Source organism: Podarcis muralis, chromosome 2 (assembly GCF_964188315.1).
Source record: "Podarcis muralis chromosome 2, rPodMur119.hap1.1, whole genome shotgun sequence".
Classification (NCBI taxonomy): domain Eukaryota; kingdom Metazoa; phylum Chordata; class Lepidosauria; order Squamata; family Lacertidae; genus Podarcis; species Podarcis muralis.
The window spans coordinates 95,740,330-95,763,959 of NC_135656.1; the positions used below are offsets into that span (position 1 = coordinate 95,740,330).

Sequence of the window (23,630 nt, forward strand, 5' to 3'; positions counted from 1 at the left end):
CACTGAGCCTTGGGCTTGCTGATCGGAAGGTCGGCAGTTCGAATCCCCGCGACGGGGTGAACTCCTGTTGCTCGGTCCCAGCTCCTGCCAACCTAGCAGCTTGAAAGCAAGTGCAAGTAGATAAATAGGTACCGCTCTGGCGGGAAGGTAAACAGCGTTTCCATGCACTGCTCTGGTTTTGCCAGAAGCGGCTTAGTCATGCTGGCCACATGACCCCGAAAAACTGTCTGCGGACAAATGTCGGCTCCCTCGGCCTGTAAAGCGAGATGAGCGCCGCAGCCCCAGAGTTGTTTGCGACTGGACTTAACTGTCAGGGATCCTTTACCTTTACGGTTTATATGAGCTTATTTCCTTATTTTATTTGTTTAGCATGTACAGTACAGTACAAACAGGATTTACAGATACCTGTACTCTTTTGCCCAGGATTTTAGGGATAATTGTAAATACAGATTCCCAACTAGGTGTTGTCTCACGTGAAGGAGTACTAGGAAACTTAAGGCCAGCAGTACCTAGTAAAACTAACAAAGCAAAGCTTGCACTTTCAGCTAGCAGTAATTCTGAATTATGTGCATTCAAACTATTCCTGTTTACTTTGGGGTTCATGGGAAGTCAGATTACCACTTAATCTAGGTGGATCCTAGAACTGGAAGAGAATGTCATCTAAGCTGTATCCTTTTTTATCTGAATATTTTATTTTTAAAGAAATACTTAAAAATATGTCTCCTACACAGTCCTACTAAGCAGACTCACCTGTTTAAATCAGTAATATTTACAATATAACGTGGTTAGGATCAAGTTATAAGGCTGCCTTTTTAAATAAGTATCATTCATTAGGAATGTATAGGAGCAACATCAAAGAACTGGTTGAAGTTGCTTACGTTTCCATTGAAACAGCAAATAAATTGGGTGGGGGAGGGCAACAAAATAATAAAAAGGGTACTGGTTCAGATAATAGAAAGTGTGTATTCTTCAGGGTGCTCTAGTGTCATTCACTTCAATCATTTTTGCTCAAGGAGCACACTTAAGAGAACTGGCTATGGCCACCCAGATTCTTTGGTGGGAGGGAGAGTTCAAAGCATTGGAAGTTGTATGTAATGTTGTGTGCCTTCTGCAGTTTTGTTTTTTGAGCTACTTAAAATGGGTGTTCAAAATAAATGCCAAACCTGCATATGTGATATTTTGGCATGTGCAAGATTCTAAAAATGCCAAAAAACCATGTGCCAGTACAGTATTTGAGACATGAAACACTATTTACTGGCTGAATTAGAAAACTATCTCTCATGAAGGAAGATATTCAAAACAGGTATTCTACCAATTTTCTCATAAGCCCATACTTTTCTGTGCTTCTCCTCCATTTAATTCTCTTTTTTTCTCCTCCAGTTTTGTGCTATTTTATTTTCTGCCATGTGAATGTTTTAGTCTATTGTGATTATCTGTCACATGCACCAATTTATCCAGCATCATTTTTCTACATAGATGTAAAAATATGTTTAGCTTGTTTCCTTAGTCATATTTGTATTTCTTATCACTGGGGCGGGGGAATCTCTTCTGCAGAGTTTTGTCGCTAATGTGAAACATTCATTTATTGAAAATACAAAGACCCATATTAGCAAGCACTGTTTGAACCAGGACAGGGGTATTGTTCAAAAAAACAATAATCCGATTTTCTGGGTGTAATATTTGGGCTGCTTTACTCATTCTGGTACTTACATATTTACTTCCCTTTTTGTTTATCCATTTCACTTAATGATTTTTTTTTATGTTGTTACAGACATCTCAACAGTGAGCATGCGCTGGATGATAGAAGTACAGCCCAATGTAGAGTGCAAATGCAGGTTGTACAACAGTTAGAGCTGCAGGTAAAGATTATATTAATATTTCCCAGTATTAATTGAGTCCGATGAAATGAATTTTGCTTTGCCCAACTGTATTTTAAAGAAGAGCTTCCATCATTTTCAAAATTTGAAAAGATTGCCATCTTGGATCCCTCTTTATTCATATATAAAGCTGAAAAGAAAATGGAAGTTTGAATGCACTACATTACTCAAAATCATCAGTACAAATTTAATTTATCCTTCAATTTATTCTACACTGAAACTTTTTTTTTTGGGGGGGGGGGTATACATTGTATTCCAGTGTGTAGAATTGGTGAAAACATGGAAATGGTTTGTACTGGTTTCCAGACTTGTCCAAGATTGGAATGGAGATTGTCTTACTCATCAAGCTAAACATTCGTTTCTTTACATTTCATTACACACACACACACACACACACACACACACACACACACACACACTTCACAACTTTGAAATATATGAATTCCTCTATTATTGGAAAAAAAGATTTGTTTTTGCATATAACTTATTAAGGATTTATTAAGGGAGTGAATTTATAGTATATAAAGATGTGCAACTACAGTATGGTTATCACTGCTTTTTAAGTGTATTTAAAAATCCTTCCAAGCCCTTGCCTGTCTATGCCTTATTGCTCTTTGTGGATTGACTTTCTTTGTGTGCAAGAGAGTAGGCAAAAGGTTAGCCGAAGAAGACAAATTAAAAACAATGTTGTACATTCTATAGTTACCATTCAAAAAAAAAGAATCCATCCTATTTTGTATGCAAGATGGTAATGTAGAGATATATGGAAAGCCGTGGGCTAAGTGCAGAAGATAATTACATTTGGAATTTTACTGAGTTAGTCATTTACAGCTTCAAATAGTTATAGAGAAAAATCAGCAAAAACACACTTAAAACTTTTTGTTGTTACTTTTCCCAGATAACCATGACTTGTATTTTTTAAAATTCCCTTTTATCTTCTTATCTCACAAATTAGAATTCTTTTGTCCAGATATCCTCCTAAATTTTACTTTCTGCAAAACCACGGTCATGACGCCCTCTTATTAGTATTAACAATATTTTAATACAACTTCTTTTAGAAAATCAAACACAGCAGGAATGATAAACTTCAGCAAGATGTATTTTATGAAAAATGTTACGTAGTTAGGAACAGGTTTTCCTTGCTGGCTGCAAAAATAATGGAATTTAAGCTGGTAAGCTCAGAGGAGGTCCATCTATCAGGAAAATATTACCTGTATATTACAACTTGAGAAAGGTGAATTTCCTGTCTTTTTTTTTTAATGTATTTGTGTATGTGTGTGTGTGTGTGTGTGTGTGTGTGTGTGTAGATATAGGTATTTCAGTAATAGAATAGCTGGAAGTTTAGCAAGCAAGGGCTTCACAATTGAAAGCACTCAAAATATCAGGCCTGCCTTAGGTAGATGGTTCCCTAAATTAGCAGCCTTGTAGGTCATTTATAGGGGACGCGGGTGGCGCTGTGGGTAAAACGTAGGACTTGCCGATCGTATGGTCAGCGGTTCGAATCCCTGCGGCGGGGTGAGCTCCCGTCGTTCGGTCCCAGCTCCTGCCCACCTAGCAGTTCGAAAGCACCCCTAAGTGCAAGTAGATAAATAGGTACCGCTTTATAGCGGGAAGGTAAACGGCGTTTCCGTGTGCTGCGCTGGTGCTGGCTCGCCAGAGCAGCTTCATCATGCTGGCCACGTGACCCGGAAGTGTCTGCGGACAGCACTGGCTCCCGGCCTCTTAAGCGAGATGAGCACGCAACCCCAGAGTCGGACACGACTGGCCCGTACGCGCAGGGGTACCTTTACCTTAGGTCTTTTATTCCCAGGATAGTAAACAGGGAGTTCTTAGGAGCAGGCCTCAGGCTCAACCAGACTTCTCACTATATCTAGATATGAACAAATGTAGGATTTCTGGTCCAGTTGTTGATTCCTTCCTGCTGTCCAGACAAGGGAGGGAATTGGTGAGCTTATGGCCCACTCCTTTTTCCTGCTCCTTCCCTGGGTTTCATCCTCAGGAGACAATAACTACTGAGGATTTAGATGACACACTGGACCAGTTCCTATGCTATTAATCTCTTACTTATCCCCATTAGATGCCAATATGATACAGAGATCTCCCTATAAAGTCTGGAGTAGTGATATTTACTAGGGACAGTGTGGGGAAATTCAACTTGGTCCACATTTTGATGTGATTCTCTGTAATCTGCACTTCCTGCAAATAAGTATACGAAACAAAACACAGTTTTGCTTCAAAATGTGCTAACAAAAAATGTGTATTGTTGGGGAAATGTGAAAACAATTTTGTGTGTGTGTGTGTGAAATAGTATTGAGTATCAAAAGACTGAATTCCACAGTGAGATACCGCCTACAATCAGGTGAAAAGATCTGGCTCCCCATCCATTTCTTCCCCTCTGCACCCTGTGAAAAAAACAAATACTTTGGCAGGGAATTGATAGCAAAGCTTGCTAGTGGTCTCTGGCTCTTGCTCATAAGTCCTGGAAGACCTCCACTTCTGACATCAAAACAGTGTAGGGACATAATGAAAAAGGTAATAGCAATGGATGGACTGGATAGACCAATCTGTCAATTTCCTTCAGTTCACCAAATTTCTGTGTTAGTTTGTTAAAAAAAAAAAAGAAAGAAAGAAGAAGAAAGTCCCTTGTAAAAATTCATAGTTTTGGTGCCCATTTTTTGCAATGCATTTTTAATGTACTATTTGTGTAAAGTGCTGGTGGAGTTAGTATGACAGCATAACCTGTCCCACATTCCAGGTTGGCTGCTTCCACACAAATCTGGGATTCCTGCATGCACAATTACTGTACTTTTCCGCGTTGAAGACTATGTTTTTTTACTCTAAAATAATGTTCGAAATAGGGACGCGGGTGGTGCTGTGGGTTAAACCACAGAGCCTAGGGCTTGCCGATCAGAAGGTCGGCGGTCTGAATCCCCGCAATGGGGTGAGCTCCCATTGCTCGGTCTCAGCTCCTGCCCACCTATCAGTTCGAAAGCACGTCAAAGTACAAGTAGATAGATAGGTACCGCTCCGGTGGGAAGGTAAACAGTGTTTCCATGTGCTGCTCTGGTTCGCCAGAAGCGGCTTAGACATGCTGGCCACATGACCCGGAAGCTGTACGCCAGCTCCCTCGGCCAGTAAAGTGAGATGAGTGCCGCAACCCCAGAGTCTGTCACGACTGAACCTAATGGTCAGGGGTCCCTTTACCTTTACTAATGTTCGAAATCTGGGCTCATCTTATACACGGATAGTAACACCCCCAAAATAGGGAGTGTCTTATACATGGGGGTGCCTTATAGACGGAAAAATACGGTATATAGGCTCTTCCTTGAGAATTGCTACCAAGATCACACTACCTGTCATGATGATGATTATACCACTAGAACAGCACTACGATATAAAGTTTTATCTTACATAAAGCCAGTGTGGTGTAGTTCTTAGAGTGTTGGACTAGAGCCATGAAGCTCAACGGATGACCACAGGTCAGTCACTCATCACAGCTGACGTACCTCACAGGGTTGTTGTAAGGATAAGATGGGAAACAGAACTGTTAAACCCACTTTGAGTTCTTTGGAGGAAATGTGGGATATAAATATAATTTTAAAATAAATAGATGTGGGGCTCCAAGCCGTCGTTAGTTTAGCTGTTGCCTTAAGCAACAAAAACTTGGGTTGATTAATTGGTGACTAAAATTGATTGGTGGAGCTGCAATTTCATATGTATTCAGGCTATCTTCATTGCAGTATGTTTAAGTAATAGGGCATGGGAAAGGAAAATATTAAAGATGGTCTTTCCTCTAAGCAATGAGTGGTAATATTTGTTGTGTAAATTGCAAGTGATTTCACACTTTTTAGCAGTACTTAAAGCAATACCTATATCAAAAATCTAGTTACATAATTTAAATGTTTGATTTAATTTAAATGTAAGTGCATTTCTTTATTTCTCAATTGTAATTGCACTTATAGGCTGCCGTTCCTCCAAGGCAGTTCACAGTTTTGAAATACCAAAACAAATAAAGGATATAAAGTGTATAGCTTCTCTTTTGGAGTGGTGGGGGAGGGGAGGGAGAAGAAAGCCACCCATCTATAGCAGGCCTTGATCTTATCGTTGCCTTCATACGTCTCACCTTCCTTCCCACAGGGTGGGTGAGGAGAGGACAATCCAGCTGGGGCAGGACCTTATGTCATCGTTGCCTGCCTCAATTGCTAGCCTTTACATTAATCTACTAACTTTATTCTTTGAGGGGTATTTTACAGTCAAGCAGTGTATTGTTCAATCAATCAATCGTGATTAATCAACTAAATATTCTTTAAGCAGTTGACAGGACTAGGGGGCTTCTTTTGGGGTTGCAAAATTTGAAATATTGGTGTGGCCACCACTGGTATCCAGCTGTTCAGTTATCTGGAAAATTCTATTTCAGTGTTTTCCAAAGACTTCCATGCAAAACCTCACATTGGGAGATAATGTGCTTCTGACAGGTTCCTGCTTGTGGAAAATGCTCCTATACTTTTGGGTTAGCTGTCACACATTACAGTTTCGGGCCTGAGTGTGAATGGTTTCCCACGGCTTAAAAATCTTAACGTGAGGAGTGATCCCAAAATACATGTAAAGCCAAAATTAATGAACTGATTAAAGTGAATAAAATTGTGAGTACAGATAAATGGTCAGCCAGAACATTTCCATCATTAGAAACCTCTGTGAACAGATATACAGTTGTACCTCAGAAGTCGAACAGAATCCGTCCCGGAAGTCCGTTCGACTTCCAAAACGTTCAGAAACCAAAGCATAGCTTCTGATTGGTTACAGGAAGCTCCTGCAGCCAATTGGAAGCCCCATCAGATGTTCGGCTTCCAAAAATAGTTTGCAAACCGGAACAGTCACTTCTGGGGTTGTGGCGTTCGGAGCCAAAACGTTTGAGAACTAAGCTGTTTGACTTCCAAGGTATGACTATATGTCCCATTAGTTCAGGAATGGAGAACTTGTAGCCTTCCAGATGTTGTTGGACTGCAACACCCATTATCCTTGGCCATTGGCCATGTCAGTTGAGGCTGATGGGAATTTGAGGTGAGCAATGTCTGGAGCTTTCCCATCCCTGTATTAATTCATAGCAAATGCTGACCATAGTTTGTAGTAGATTTGACTTAACTGATCTCAAGTTAGCCCTTTGACTCCTGAGATTATGTCTGCTTGCATTGTCTGCAAAACAGGTAGAGAAAAAGGAGCATTGATTGACTCCTGTGAACTCTCCAGGAAATGCAAGTAGAAAATAAATGTCATGTTAATAATATTGTACTTCCCGGCCATGAACACCTGAGACCCCCAACTTGCACACTTGGAGTTTTACCTCTTATGTTCTCTGCAGCGCTTCCATCTCCAAATGAAAGAAGAATTTAAACTGTAGTTTATTATTCATCCTTGGGTATGATTCTCACAAAAATATAGATTTAAAACCCCTTGTGCTATATTTTGCCTTTTCTCTGTTAGCTCTGCTAGATTGGAGCCCTTGAAAGATAGCAGAGTTCCCAATTCCTACAGAAGAGCTGTGTTAGTCTGTGCAGCAAAAACAATGTAACATTTTGTAGGATCTTAAAAACCAGCACGTTTTAATAGGCACAAGCTTTCATGGACTAGACTCCATGTCATCAAATGCATGCAAGTCACTGCTTCATTAAAATTTCTGATGGTGATACTGCAAAGAACAACCTTCCTCCATATATACATAGGAAACGAGCTTATACCAAGTCAGACTTTTAAAAATCTCAGGTGCTGTTGTCTGTTCAGACTGGCAGTAGCGCTTCAGAGTATGTAGCAGAAATATTTCCTATCACCTGCTACCTGATGCTCTTAACTGGAAATGCCAGGGGTTAAATCACCTGTATGCAAGACCTGTGCTCTAGGCATCTCAAGGCAGGGATGAAAGACCCTTCTTTCGAACACTGGAGGGCTGCTGAACAGTGGCAATAATGCTTAACAAGATGGACCAATAGTCTGACTTAGTGGCTTCAATCGCACATAATGCTAAACTGTGGTTCAGTCCTAAGAGCCTTTGACACTCATGTCCTCTTTTCCTGCTACTACACAACCAGGAAGCAGAGCTTCGGCAGAGTTTAGGTTCTATTTCAATGAGGCTTGTTATCACAGGTGAAGCAGGGATTGTGCTGGAACAAGTTAGTGTGCCAGGCCATCTTCATAATAAACCATGCCTGTTTTGAAACTTAACGATGTTTGTTTTGATTCTTCGGAAGCTCCTATTGATCATTGCAGCACATGCAAGCAGTGCCAGATTTACATATGAGCTAAACAAGCTATAGCTTAGGGCCCCACTCTCTTGGGGCCCCCCAAAAAATTAAAGGAAAAAAACGATGTACATTTCCAAAATAGAAGATAAAAAATAAAATAAAATAAAACCTACATACAGCAAGTGTTTTGTGTTGTGTAGGCTCCTATGATGTAAGTAATGGGCCTCGGCTGCTAGCCTGCTCCCTAAAATATTACTGGTTAGCTCATTGCTATATATAGGATGCCTACATTCTGCATGGACTGTTATGTGCAAATGGCTTTACCGTAAATTACCATATAGCAGATATTCAACACAAAAAACAGCGACAATTTGTTGACAAAGGACAACTGGACATATAAAGGGCCCCATTACCTTCAGGAGCTTAGGGCCTCATCAAACCTGTGTTCCTAAAGAGGTCTGCATTCACAACTCCATCACTCATGGCAGAAGGCAGGAGCAGCCTGGAGCTGGCTCAGATCAGGCACAGAGACATCAAGTGAAAACAGTGAGGCAAGATTGGGATCCAGGTGTTTCCACCTGTCTGCACATTCAGTGGGTGGAACAGGGAGCTCTGCACCCTTGGGGTGACACTCTCGTAAATTGGCCCACGCGGCTGGGTGGAGGGACACTGCACTAAGGGGGTTTGGATTGCAGCCTAAGCTGTGTTCATAACTTACATAAGGTTGAGGGCTTTTCCACACATAATACATGATTTTCTCCTTCTTCGTGGAATTGATCCTTAAACAGTAAATGAGAGTGTGTCAAACAAGAAACCCTGTTTGCTATAATATAAGAAAAATGTGTCTCTTCCATTGTGGTTGTTTGCACTTTTGAGAGAACCACTGCGGAACTGCTTACTAGCAGTATGTAATCATCATGGAATAGGCTTGTGCACAGTATGTAGTATACAGAAAACAATGCACAGAGCGGAGAAAATTTCTCAAAGACGTAATTCATAACACAGATAGCCCTGAAAGTGGCCCTCTGGTTTACCATTTAGTCACAAGTTACAAGTGCAGCCCCCCCCCCTTCCACAAAATACCATTAGCAGCCACAACTTCCAGACCTTAGGAGCCCTTTATGGTGCCATGCTGATGACAGCTTACTCACATCCATGGCTTAACAAGCCCTTGTGACTTCTTCTGGATGATCTAACTGAATAGACAGGAGTTGCTAATGGAGTTAAGGGTTTATATTAGTATTGCTTTTTGACCCGCAGAAAAGCAGCCCAAAGAATCCTTTCATTCTTTGTTTTATGTTTTTGTCTTGAAACCAGAAGTCTTTCAAATGTTTCACTTACAGAGTCCTGCCCTTGCTCTAAATATCTGATTATCTGTCTTGTTCATTTCCATGGCTCCTGAAACTTATTCTGTATAGTCCTATTCCCCCTTTCCTGAGAGGAATCCCTATTCAAAACATTGTGACTTACTTCTGAGTAAGGCATGTGTGGGCCTGCACTGGTTAATGTTTTATTTGTTTTAGCTCTGTGTGTTTTAGCTATACTGCATATGTTTGATTTTGCTTTAAAAATGCAAATAGCTTTGAAATCTCTTGAAATGTAATACATAATTTTAAAATGAATAAATACACCTGTCCAGATATTTTATAACCTGAGTAGAAAGCTTGGAATACAGGTAATCCAGCAGCCTTTGCATAATGCTTCGCTCACAGGCTCTAACCATACATATGTGTATTTTGTGCTTTGAGGTCCATTTCTTCAAAATTCCATCTCAATTGTCTTTTGAGTTTCAAAACTTTCCCCCCCCCTCATATGAGCAGCCCCCAGTCAGTGCTATAAAGGACAGAACCCATAACAATACCCAAAACTGAATGCATTTTGGTGGCCTGAGGCAAATGCGAATAAGAAAAGGGGAAGCCTTACTTTCTCTTTTCCCCCTCTTCCACAATTAAAGCTTTCTCCAGTTCCTGTTCTATGCAAGAACAAAAGTTTGGTGCACCTTCAATTTTCCCCCCAAGAGTTGAGAATTAGCAGCATTTGTTTCCTTCTCATTGAAGATGCTGGGTAGGGGGCAAAACCATTGGAGCAGTGGGGAATAGTTCCAGAGGGTAGGGAATCTTCTAAGTTTATTTTAAAAGTTTAACCAAAAGAGCACACACTTCTTTTACTGACCACATTTTCCTTTGTGCTTTGCCTCTTGCCCATGAATTGGAACAGGGTTGGTGAGCAAATATGATTCATTAATGTCTTTTAGCTGTCACTGCTGCAATGAACGCACTGGTGCCAGCAGGTCTAGAGCTGCTTCAGTTGAGAGCTAATGCATTTTGCTTCGCAAAAAGCTGATACCCAGCACCTAGAGTTTGGTTACAAACACACACACACACACACACACAGAGAGAGAGAGAGAGAGAGAGAGAGAGAGCGTGCACCATATAACATTTCTGAGAAATTAATAAGTTTTTGTTTGTTTGTTCTGGATTCTGTTCACAAAAATAACTTGTGCCATTTTTCTTTCCTGTTTAGCTTTCAAAAGACAAAGAGCGCCTGCAAGCTATGATGACACACCTACATGTAAAGTCAACTGAACCAAAAGCTACACCTCAGCCTGTAAGTATCTGCACTGACAGAATAAAGCTTCACAACAGCCTCTTTTCCCACCAGAGAGCATAAAAGACATGCGGGCTACTTTAAAATACCCATCTGAGTGAAGACATGCACATTCTTCTCCTTTTTTGCGCCCTCCCCTGTGCACATCCTGTGCTGTCCTCAGGACTTGTGCGAAGGGTTAGGGGGAAATCCCCAAGCAGATTGGGGGGGGGGGGCAGGGGAGGAGGAGAGGGGGAACAATGCTCTGCTGTGCAAGGAGAAATCCTTGCACTAACAAAATGTTCTACTTAGTGCCACGCTGAATACAGCCCTAAGTGTTTTATGTGTATTTGATTTGATTTTGCAAAAAGTAAGCCAACAAGTCTATTCATTTACCTGCGAACTCAGCTGGACTTTAAAGAGTAGACTTTAAAGTTATGCTTTAACTGTTTTAGGAATGACTGTCTACTCAGAAATAAGTACAATGAGAGCTCCCAGTAAGTCTGTTTAGGACTGAAGCATACATTTTAAACTAGCTCAGAGGCTGTTCTCCTAATTTACATGTATAAAATAAATGAAGAGCTCTACCAGGGCAAAATAAATATTATGAGGGATGCAGATAGCATGTACCACAGTACTTGGTCAGCTATCTTATGGAATTCCATCCCCACTTTATAAAAGCCAGATATTTAAGTATGTTATGAACAAACACAAAGTGATGAAGATGATCAGAATCATCTAATATTTATATAGCACCTATCATATTCTAGATAATAAATCCGTTTTGGATTCACATCATAAGGAATGCTCGAAGGCGTGTCTCATACTCTGTTCAAGAAGGAAATCCTGAACAGTTTGCAAGATTATGAGCAGAAAGCAACACTTGTTGTTTAGTCACTTAGTTGTATCCTACTCTTCGTGACCCCATGGACCAGAGCATGCCAGGCACTCCTGTCTTTCACTGCCTCCCGCAGTTTGGTCAGACTCATGTTTGTAGCTTCGAGAACACTGTCCAACCATCTCGTCCTCTGCCGTCCCCTTCTCCTTGTGCCCTCCATCTTTCCCAACATCAGGGTCTTTTCCAGGGAGTCTTCTCTCCTCATGAGGTGGCCAGAGTATTGGAGCCTCAGCTTCATGACCTGTCCTTCCAGTGAGCACTCAGGGCTGATTTCCTTCAGAATGGAGTGGTTTGATCTTCTTGCAGTCCATGGGACTCTCAAGAGTCTCCTCCAGCAACATTACCCATCTCTTTTTTAGGTGTGTCTCTTCCCTATAGCGAGATAATTCATCTCCTAAAAGCATAGCCTAGAATAACTCTAAAAAGTTGCACAGGAAAAACGTGGAGAATATGAGATAATGGTGAACAGCACAGTAGTTCCTAAACAGGTCCTACTGAAGTACGTTAAGTCTATGTGAAGTGTATTGGTGGGGGGGGGGGAGATTAAGGGATGACATGAGAGGTTTTGAATATGAAAAAGCCTACTATTCCCCTCATTGGTCCCCCCCCCCCCTGTTCTAGAGCAATTTATTCTCCAGGGAACCTGCAAAATACACATTCCCTTCTAGGAAAACAGAGGTGCAGGGTGCTTATATATCTTTTTATGTTCTCTATTTCAATAATGTGTTCTGTTTCAGACATTAATTTCGGTCCACCAGCTGCTCATAGGCAGGCTACCATATTTGCTGGGCTAATCGTCTTTGACTTGTATTTAGTTAGTCATGTGTTTGTTTTATTTAGACTGGTCAAAAAAGTAAAAAATACAACAAGTAAACCAATACTTGACTATTGTGCTGTATCACTGCATATTGTTTACAATCTGCATATTGATTAAAGTTGACTATAGATCATCAATAATCAATTAATATTTGCATAATTCAGAATAAAATCAAACACAGTGTACCTTTAAATCTTACAGATCTTAAAATCATAAGGCAAATCACTGCCTTGGTTTATCACATGAAGCAATTAGGAATTTTAAGATATTTTAATTAAAGGAGTAAAATTAAAGTATCTTGCATTTAAGATGTTTGCTTATCGAAATTTTTGAATGTGAACTCCGATTCTGACTGATGAACTAATTTTTTAACATAAGATCAAACATTTCATTAGAATCCCTGATCCCTTTCACTCTCTTGATCCATCTTATTAAAGGATTTTCTGCAGAGTAGATTCTTATAGAGTGATGCAAAGAGCATAATGGTACTCTAAGTATAATGCACAGTTAAGATATGCTTTCTTCTTACGTGCAGCTTTCCTGTAATCCCCTATTCTAAAAACAAACAAACACTAAACAATATGCATATGATAAAAAGAGAATTGCTTGGAGAAGCTTAGTTGGAGAGCTCCATCTCTCTTTGGTAAGAACCTTGTTTCTTAATATCTGGAGCTCCTACGACAACTCTGTTAATATGAAATAATGAGTTTGCTCTCTTCTCTTGGACCCATAATCAAACACCCACCCCCCTTCTCTACAAGGTGGTAGCACTCTAGAAATGAATTCAAGTAACAACATCTAGAACCTCTGCCCAATTGAGCACATACCCCCTGGCCCACACTAAATACCAGCTTTATCATTACACTGCTAAAGCTTTGTATGACTTCGTGGAATGGTACTTCAAGGCTTCTTATAGTGGACATGTGGACAAGCGTCATCCACGCAATAGGGATTATAATCTATAGGAAGTTAATGCGTAGTGTTCAGACATCTGACCAGTATCCGGCTGCTGAAAATCTGGGAACTTTTGACCGTGAGCTCCAGCTATACCACTTGGGGATGCCATGATAAGTACTGCAACACAGCTAATAAACAGGAAAAAGCAGTAGGAAAAGGGAAAAAACTGATCTAGGCAATGTGGGAGGGAGGATGCACTTTCTTGATTAGTATTAAAAATGTTTTACATTCTGGAAAATTATAGCTTTGATGGGGACCTCCTACTAAATTTATTTTTAACTGCTCTATTGAAAATTCTGTACCACTAGTCAACATTATCTCTCAGTTGCTTAGCACAGTGTTTCTCTATTAAAAGAAATAGGCATGAATATTTTTGACTGAAAAATTAATAGCTTTTGAATTCATACACAGCAGGTTTTCTTTTCCAAAGAAGTCCAATATCGCTGCACAGCACTTGTATAACCATTTATTTAGAGTCCAAGTCAAACCTTTGACAGCTAGAGCAGTGTTACAAGCCAACATAAAGAACTCCAAGATGTAAACCAACAATAGGCAGTCTGTGTGAGGTTTGCCATTGTCAAATACATAGATTGTTTGGATTAGTTTATGTAAATGTACTGTTGTATTACCCTTTGGGGGGAAAAAAGATCACATTTGTGTATGAAAAGTGGTTTCGTTCACAGGCAGCATTATAAATTCCTTATCCTTTAACTTACATGTTAGAAGTAAAAATTGGTGCCTGACAGGCCTATATTGTGTGACACTCTGTTGTTGGATTGAAACAGCCTTCTTTTCATTTATTGAAATATAGAAAATTTTATTATAGATACCATCAGATAAATCAGAAATTATTAAAATATGTATAGGTGAAGCATTCGAAAATTAATTATAAAATGTAGGAATATAGTGTTTTGCATATTGTGCTTTCCCTGTGAGGGGGGAAATAGCAAAGGCATCACAGAGTCTAGGCTAGACCTCACTCCTTTTAACTCAGCAGGATAGAACTTTGACTGGGAGAGATCTGATGACCAATACTGTAATGCGAAGTATTCTCTACACCCAGTAATTAATTTTTCCCTTCTCCCTATGACTGATGCAAGGTGTATGTTAGATTTAATATCTTTGCCTATTTTTAAAGGCGAAAGTAAGAACTGATGCAAACTTACTAATAAAACACGGATGTAAAATTGCGGCTGAGTGGGGCTTGTAATGCTTGCATTAAAAATTCACCATCAGCTAAAAATTGAGGATCTGGCTGCACAACATGAGCTTTAGCTGTCTATTATTTGGTTGCCATAGGTGTTTCTCGTTAGTCAAGTGCTTTGGTCTTGACTAGGTACATAAATTAGCACCATATTTTGCTGAACTCTTTGATCAGTTCCCAGTGCTACACAATGAATCAGGAGTCCATCCAACCACAGAGAGCAGCAACTTGTCAGATATAATCACAACGAGAAGCATGTATGAGATTATCTCCTTAAAATAAGCAATCTCTTTGCAGCGTGTTGGAAGTGCTTGCACGTTCCTCAGCTCTCATATATCAGCCACATGCTTAAGGTCCTGCGGAAGTGAGCATAATTCCAATAAGTGCGTATTGAAAGAAATCCCTTTATAAACAGCTTTAAAATGTGGTGGGTGTGGGTGGAGTGTACACACAAGGTGTTTGCCAGGATGCAAAAAGAAGGGACTCTCATTAAGAAAAATATTGGTTAGGCGAGTGAGCAAGTGAGCAGGTATACCGTGAGGACCGAACTATATAGGTATGCCTGCGGAGGAGGAAAGCAAAGCCAAACTTACCCTGAACTGGGTGAAAATTGTAACAGGCAGTAAACTGTATTTTCCAAAACTTATCTCTGAAATCCCCATTTGCTTGTGGAATTCACAGTCAGTGGAGGGTGTGAAATGATAGCTCTTTTCATGTCTTTAGGACCATGGTGAGAGAAGCCTTCTTCCTGATCTCTTCTACACAGCCCACCTTGTGTTCATAACCTGACTGGGTCAGGAGGTGAAAACTGTATTCTTTTTCACTTTTTGTTGTGTTGATTGACTAGGCGGGAGTTCCGTGAACCTTAAGGCACTCCAAGACCCTTGTAGTCTTGCATACCTCTGTTTTCTGTTAGTCTGCTGGTTCTTCTGAGACTTGGGAGTGAAGGAGCGTGTCCTCAGATGAACTGTCAATCTTTGCTTTGCTTTAGAGGGGAAAGCTCAAACAGTCTATTCCATGATTTAGGGAAGCCCATCTCTGCTTTTCTAGTCACTCCTGTTGTGTGAGGCATTCCAAGAGTAGAAGTGGCTGGAGAATACCTATCCCTGTGCTCAAGGCACACATCAAAAGGTGGCTGTGCTTTCTGTTACATCCTACTGTTGACCTGTATTGTCAAAAGAAATATTGCAGCAGTTCACATCACTATTTTTTATTTTAGTGTTTGAAATAAAATTTAACTGAATATTCCATTATTCTCTTAATCTGTCTGACGTTTTTGTTTATGACAGAACTTGGAAGTATTGATATTCTAATGCATTGATATGCTTAATGCAATAGTTGTTCCATTATTTTCATTCATGCATGAGGTTCAGATGACGGAGGGAAACCAAGGCACAATGTGCTTTTCGATGGCACTTTCATAGCTACAAATTGCGCCTCGGGAAAGAGAGAAGGAATACATTCTTCTTTCGTTGGCTCAAAAGTGTTTTTTGCATACCTGGCAGTACATCCGTCTTTATAGAGCTGACATAACTGTTGGCTATTTTTTATGTATTTTCCTTTACCCTAACCACAGCAATTAGGATTGTTTTGAAATCCTGTTTTTAGCAACTGTAAAAACAAAGCATTAAAAAAATAGCCTTTTAACTGTGAGGTAATGACTGAGCATTTTAGCTGCTGTAGCTGTATTTTATAGTTTGAAAAATAATGATATGTAGCAATAAAAAGAGATTTGCAAATGCAACACACAAAAGCTGTTTTTATATACTGTTTTTCATTAAGTCCCACTCCTCAACTTGGGTTTCCTTAGTATCCCTGCCAATAACAACACCTGCTAAGTGATTGCTGCCTGCCAAATCCTGTGTTGCGTGCAGATTATATATATATATATATATATATATATATATATATATATATAGTAAAATTTTCGTGGATGAAGTGTTAAAGCACACTAAATCTAACAGTCCCAACACACATCCACTTTCTGTGGCTTAGCAATTGGTGTCCATCTCTGAAGTCCAATTACAGCAGCTGTTTTAGCCATGATCAGAATGGTAGAATCAACAGTGGAGAAACTGCTGCCCTAAAGCACCACAGATGGGCTCAGCATAGCTTGTATGATTCCCCCCCCCCCCCTGCTTGAAATCTGCTAGTCCTCTTGGTGTGTTTGCTGCTTTTTTGTCACCGTTTGCATGCATTACCTTAGACCTAATGGAAGCCATTTTAACTATCATTCTTTTGTGTGTGTGTGTTTGCATGCGTACAAACGTACATGTGTAAAAAATACTGTTAATGATTTATGCAGCAATGGTGAGGTACGGTTGGGTAAGACTTATTTTTTACTCCATTTAAGAACATTGTTCTTTTTAAAACAAGCAGGAGAAAATTCAGATTTTTAATATTATATATTTATTTCTGTTCCTCCTTTTTCCCTGATGGGAACACAAGGCAGCTTTCAGAAAAAAATTAGAGCTTTTCTGAGGGGGGGAGGGGGTTGATGCCTACTTCAAGTTAAATTGCTGCAGGCTTAAAAGTGCAGTGAGAAATTGGCTCTGGTGTTATTTTGTTTGTTAATCCTTTGCGATAAGAAGATCTTGGTCATCTGATTTTAGGGCAGTTCACCCACCTATTATTTTAAAGCCGTTTAGTAGTCAGAGTTGCATTAGAATTGTCAGAAGATATTCCAGAAACTGGTGCATATTCCTACATTGACTTTGGTTGGTTGTGGTAATTAAACACATTTTTGAATTGTGTAGGATAGGGTTGCCGTATTTCAAAAAGTGAAAATCCAGACACAAAAGTTGTTGAGCTTTTTATTGGAAAAGTTGTTGTTGAGCTTTCTTTTCTTTTTGCCAAAGTTGCTGAGCTTTCTTTCTTTCTTGCAAGATCTTAAAAAAAGAAGAAGTTTTAAAGCTATTTTTACACTTCCGACATGGGTTGCCACATGTCCGGATTTTCCTGGTCATTCTAGTGATTTTCGCCCAGACACCATTTCCGACGGCTGAATCCTGGTTATGTCCAGAAAATTCCAGATGTATGGCAGCCCTAGTGTTGGATCCGTCCTTAGGCAGAATACAGAGCCAGCTATTTCTCAGCAGGAGAGAACAGAAATAGTTATTAATTCATAGATATTGTCTGTGTTCAGGTACAAACTCCCAACCATTTCAAGCATTTCAAACAGTGTCACTTACTGACAACGCTTACAAGATGGAAACCAATAATGCTCAGTCTGCTTGTCGCTGGGACAAAAACAAGTAGCTAATTGCCATAAATGCCTAGGCAATATAAGCTTGCACGAACATGTCTAAGTTAAGGACCATTCTCCACAATAATAAAGCCTGGTTTCAGATTTGTCTCACTCAAAATAAATTCTACCAGAGTGGAAGCTTTGTGTCCGTCAAATGCCTCTGTGAGCAACTTTTGAAACCAGAGCAGCATGTTTTTAAATAGAAAATGCAAACATTGAGAAATGGCGTGGCATTTCCATCAGGAAAAGAGACCTTCCCAGTACAAACCCTTCCTGATCTTTGCCCTGCATAATCATCTTTGGCTGCTGCAAAGCCAGTCTAGATGGGGCTTTTTTCATTGTTAATTGATGATGATATTAAGATTTAATAGTTTGTAATGAAGATTAATATTTTAGATCCCAACAAAAACCAACACAATTCATAGAGTAGTTCTGCTCCAGTTCACAATTAATAACTGAATTTTGAGGCTATGGAAGCAGTGCATTCTCAAGTGTACTCGGTGTAAATTCTCTCTGCTGCTACCCCTTTACATTTTTGGCACAGTGGCTGACCAATGTTGGCCTCTTGCAAAATGTGAGATGCTATCATCATCGAGCAGAAGTCTGACAAGCAAAACTTCTATAGGAAGTGATGAGGTCATCGTTTCATTAACTTGTTGGTTCTGTCTCCCAACCATTGTCGGAGGTGAAACACAATGCTAGGCTAGATTCCTACCTTACACCACCTTCCCCCTCTTCTTCTTCTTCTTCTTCTTCTTCTTCTTCTTCTTCTTCTTCTTCTTCTTCCCTCTCAGATTGCAGTCATGTTTAATTTGGAAACTGGGCTCCTTTGGCAAATTAGCAATTAGAACAATTTTGTGGGAATATGTATATGTGTCATTAGTTTTCCTGCAAATTAATAGCAAGAGCAGAGGTCAGGCAGAAATTTTCCACTTGACTGCAGTTCCTCTGTCGAGATTTGGCACTTTGTTTTGGAACGGCCACAGCTGCTCAAAGCCACAGCCTTCCTCTAGGAACTGTCTTTTAATTAGTTTACCTCGTAGCCATTATTACAAATATTACTGCCTCCCCCCCTTGAAATAAAATTACTGTTTCTACAAAATATTCCAGTGACATCTTGCACCATTGCACATTGATGGTGGGGTCATTCGAATGCGGCGTTTAATCATTAGATCACCTCCATAAGCATCTCCTAATTAGAGTCCTTACAATACAATTTTATCTGGTAATTAGCTGAGATTGGCTGCTTCCTCTGTAGCTTATTAGTGGCAGCCCAGCAGTGGGTGTGAATCGCAGTGTCATTTGTCAAGCCTGTTAAAGGAGGCATCCCCTCCCTTTACTCTTCCTCACTTTCTCTGTTTATTTCTAGTTGTACTACCTACCCTGGAAAGCCTAAAGAAATTTAACTCAATTCAGATTATTTAACTGGAGAACATTGACCTTTGGGCTTCCCCCTCCCCAGCTTCCTAGTAGAAACAGATTAAATGTTTAAGCTTTTAAACAGTAAAAACAGAATTGAACTTGTTTGAAATTGAGTGGTTTGAACAGTAATGATGAAACAGTATCCGTGCTCCTTACAGCAGGAGAGCCAATCTACTGAGCTTATGCAATGGAAGAGCACTGGAAATTGATTCAAATCTGCTTGTGATGTTTAAAAACACCTACTTTAACAATGGAGATAAAATAGGGTAGATTTGATTTCTTAGCAAGACTTCTCAATTGTACCATAGCTGTTACTGTGCTTTCTCCGTGTGTGTGTGTGTGTGTGTGTGTGTGTGTGTGTGATGGGTAGATGTCAGAGGGGCATAACAGAATTTATGCAATCCCAAATAAAGTAACTTAAGATAGCCAATCAGGTGCATAAGTTAGCATTTGCCTCGTGTTTTCAAGAGAGAACACTGTCCGAGGTAATTTCTGAATCTGCAACCGTCATTTCATGTCATTGCGCAATTTGAAAGCAAAACCTCCCATCTTTCTTCTTAGACATGTGAGCAGACTGTGGGATCGAATCACGGATCCAACCAGCCAGCTCTCATTTCTGCAAAGTTTGTATCATAACTAAATTCTGCTGTGTGCATAAATATTGTTGCTGCCTCTTTCCCCTCAACATTTTGCATGCCAAGTTTCCACGAGACATGTGCTCCCTCCTCAGTTTTCCTGGGTGTAGCTTGTTCCCCTTGCTCTATAAGTGGAAAGGACTGGCACAAACCAAACATTCCTTGTGTGTTTTCACAGTTGCATGTGGTAGGTGATCTGGACGGGGGACTGTGGTGCAAGAGTGTCACCCTTTCTTCCCACATTGTTCTCCTACCAGGAGTAACACACGTGCCCTCCAGCTGCTGTTTACGGCAAACAGCACTTTGGGGGCAAATTGCAGCTTGATAGCGATTTTCAGGAGGAAAGAGCAAAACACCAAACCATCTCTGCCCCACCCCCAACTACTTTTGGTTATGAAATAACATTCTGTGTCTTAAGTATGGAAGAAGAAATGCAAATGTAGTGTGTAATTTGGCTGCCCATTGATACCAAGGCATTGAGATTTGTCTGGCTACTGTGATTGTTGCTGTTTTTCCTGAATTTATTGGATTTAGATGAACTGTTTTTATTGTATTGGGATTTGGGTGTGGAAAACCACTCTGGGATTTTTAATGAAGGGTGTTACAAAAACGTTTTGAATACATAAATAAAAATAAGGTTCTGTAAATGGAGAAATGTTGCAGAGTGGGGCACACCCTTTGTTTCACCCCTCGTATCCCAAGCTCTGAGATTGGTGCACATACCTCATTTTCCCTTCTTTGAGAAGTTTTCCAGAGTAGCCTGATACATCGTGAATTCTGACAGTAGTTTATATTGACAGTTGAGTTAGAATGGCCCTCCCACTTTGTTTAACCCAGTGGGGAGCTCAAAAGTAGGCCATAAGTACACATTCTGTACTGTTTGCATCTAAACATCAAGATTTCCATTTAGTTACTGTGTTTTAAGGCTCATCTTGTATCTCTGTCACCAAAGTTCCTATGAGCCTTCATTTGTCTTGAATACTTTTTGAGTCCTCTGTGTGGAATGAGATCTGTGTTAATGGGAAATAACATCAGCACTCTTCAACTATTCACTTCTTGCAGCCAATTGTTGGCCATGTTGATTATCTAGTTATATAGTACCATTTTAAAAAAAAATTATGAATATGGCTTGTAGATAACTGATTATTTATCTGATTAATTAAGTAACCCATGTAATACACGTGAAATATAAATTTTCTGATGTCCTCATGGGGCCTTTTGTATAATCTCTTAGAAAAATGGCCTTGATTCTTAAGTGGTCTGTTTTTTATTAACCAAATATATATTCTTTAACCTTGCAATACCTTAAATGACTAATAGGTAAGATGCTAGGGTATAATCCTATACATGGCTGTTCAGAAGGAAGCCCCACTGAGTTCAATAGAATTTGCTGCAGTTAGTGAGTATAGGATTGAAGGCTTAATGGTATTATTTGGGACCAAACCAGGAGTGATATAAAAAATGTGTGAATGCGTTTCTGATTTTTGTTTGTTTGTTTAGTTGTTGTTAAAAATGACAGAATCTGCGGAATTGGATTGGGACCATGATGTAAAGATAATAATTTAAACCTTTTACATCCATGCAGAATTTTCAAAACAAATCATTCCAAGAGCTTAGTTGCTGAGGATAAAAAACACACCCACCCATATTGTGCTTTTCTTCCATCTTCTCTCACTGTTTTTTATTATCAGATTTTCATGGGAAGATGGATTCGTATCAAAAACTGCTTTAAGTCTGTAATGATAATAGTTTTGAGACAAAACTGATATTTTCCTCATATCATATCTATACAAAAATGTTCACTGGACCCAAATGTGGCCAAATGTGAAGGAGATAATGGCTCCTCTTTCTTAACTTAAAACCATAGGGTGGTATCTCGTGCTGTTGTTGCAGCGCGATCCCAGTGGGGTGCCATTGCAGCTGTTCCCCCAACCGCGCTGGGCACCACACCCCCACAGACGGCGCACCACGCCCCCAGGACGCGTGCCAAGCCCCTGCGGGTGGTGCACCAGACCCCCCACCCCCTGGTGCTGGAGCATGAAGCTCCGCCACTGGCTTTCCTGAAATCTGCTGCGGAGAATTGGCTGGTGGGGGGACAACCCAGAACAGAGAAAGGGGGTGTGTGAGGGGAGGAAAAGTTTGGTTGTGCAAGCATAAACCCTTGCACTAATGATAATAGAGATTTGGCAGATCTTTGGATACTAGCCATAGTAAATACTTGATTTGGGGGCATTTGGTAGTATAAGTAGTGTGTTTTTTTATAAAAAATTGTTAAACTTAATTTTAAAATACTTGTTGTTTTATTTAATACCCTCCAGATGTTTTTGACTACAACTCCCATCGGCCCAGCCAGAATGGTCAGGGATGATGGGTGTTATAGTCCAACAACATATGGAGGCCGCCACATTGTCTACCTTTGCTTTAATGTGTTTAAAGCATCTTATTACCTGACAATGGAAGGGAACTTGGGGCTGAGTTGAAAGATGGTAGCTTGCCCTAAGGTTATGGCTCAAAAGTTTATAACCAGAGACTTCCTAGTCTTCAGTTCACACTCTTAACTACAACACCACTCCTATGCATCGAAGAGAGCAAATTGTGATAAATATTTTAAATGACCTCTCCTTTTGCTTTTTCCACAGCTGAACCTTGTATCTAGCGTCACACTTTCAAAGACTGCATCAGAGGCTTCTCCGCAGAGCTTACCTCATACCCCCACCACCCCGACAGCACCCATCACTCCTGTTACCCAGGGACCTTCTGTCATCACTACTACCAGCATGCACAATGTCGGACCCATCCGAAGGCGGTACTCTGACAAATACAACGTGCCCATCTCTTCAGGTAACTTGATGGGTGTGCAGGGAGATTCTCACATTCGTCTCATTTATGTGTTGCTCGTGTGAACTGTGGGCCATGGTAATACAGGGAACTCCTGTACTTTATTTAGCAGATCTTGCGCAGAACCAAGAATTCTACAAGAATGCAGAAGTCAGGCCACCCTTTACATATGCATCCTTAATTAGGCAGGTAAGTGAGAACAAACGGAACAGCCTGCTGGGATCCAGGGTTGTACATATATGTGATGCTATAGACAGAGCAGATGAGAAGCCCGTTGGCATGCTGAAGCCTTTGCTATAAGGTTTTTTTCTTTCTCTCACAACTGCAATACATATACCATAATTGCTTTTGATTAAGTATTACTATACGATGTGATTATTAGGAAATTCATTTCACACAACAGTGAAAATGAGCCTGTTTAAAGATGGCAAGTCAATTATCACAAGCTACAGTAATCTCTGATCCCTAGAATTAATCTGAGCTCAAAATAATTACTAAGCTTTAATCAGCTAGTGAAATGTTTTGCATTTCTCTTTGATTCTGCTTTATGAATGACTAATAAATTAATATTTCTGTAAGGAAACAGAAATAAAACTCAAAACAATTAGATAATTCCATTTTGAATTTTGCCATTGAGCTGCTAAATACAACCATTAATCTTAGATTGTAGCGTGAAACCTTATTTTCGATTTTGTGCTCAAGAGTCACGTTTTGTTTTATTTATTCAAACAAATATGCAAGTGTGTTTTCTGCTCATTTTGTCTTAGATCATTATTGAGTTTTAATTGCTTTACAGGCCATTCTTGAATCTCCAGAAAAGCAGCTAACACTAAATGAAATCTACAATTGGTTCACGCGAATGTTCGCCTACTTCAGACGCAATGCAGCAACGTGGAAGGTATACCTTATTGCC

The 23,630-nt window shown here is 40.0% G+C and overlaps 1 protein-coding gene across 26 annotated transcripts in view; it reads left to right on the forward strand.

Annotated features, from left to right (window-relative positions):
* Window positions 1-23,630, forward strand: part of FOXP1 (forkhead box P1) — a 526,973-nt gene that overhangs the window by 473,678 nt on the left and 29,665 nt on the right. For 23 of the 26 annotated variants that reach the window (XR_013392008.1, XM_077925035.1, XM_077925033.1 and 20 more), the window contains 5 exons: window positions 1,772-1,859; window positions 10,637-10,720; window positions 22,519-22,720; window positions 22,827-22,906; window positions 23,514-23,615. Coding sequence is in view for 25 of the 26 variants with exons in the window: in XM_077925035.1 (XP_077781161.1) it covers window positions 1,772-1,859; window positions 10,637-10,720; window positions 22,519-22,720; window positions 22,827-22,906; window positions 23,514-23,615 (556 nt within the window). In the remaining variant the exon portion in view is untranslated. The remainder of the gene's footprint in view (window positions 1-1,771; window positions 1,860-10,636; window positions 10,721-22,518; window positions 22,721-22,826; window positions 22,907-23,513; window positions 23,616-23,630) is intronic. The other 3 variants (XM_028719402.2, XM_028719404.2, XM_077925040.1) reach the window with 1 other exon arrangement.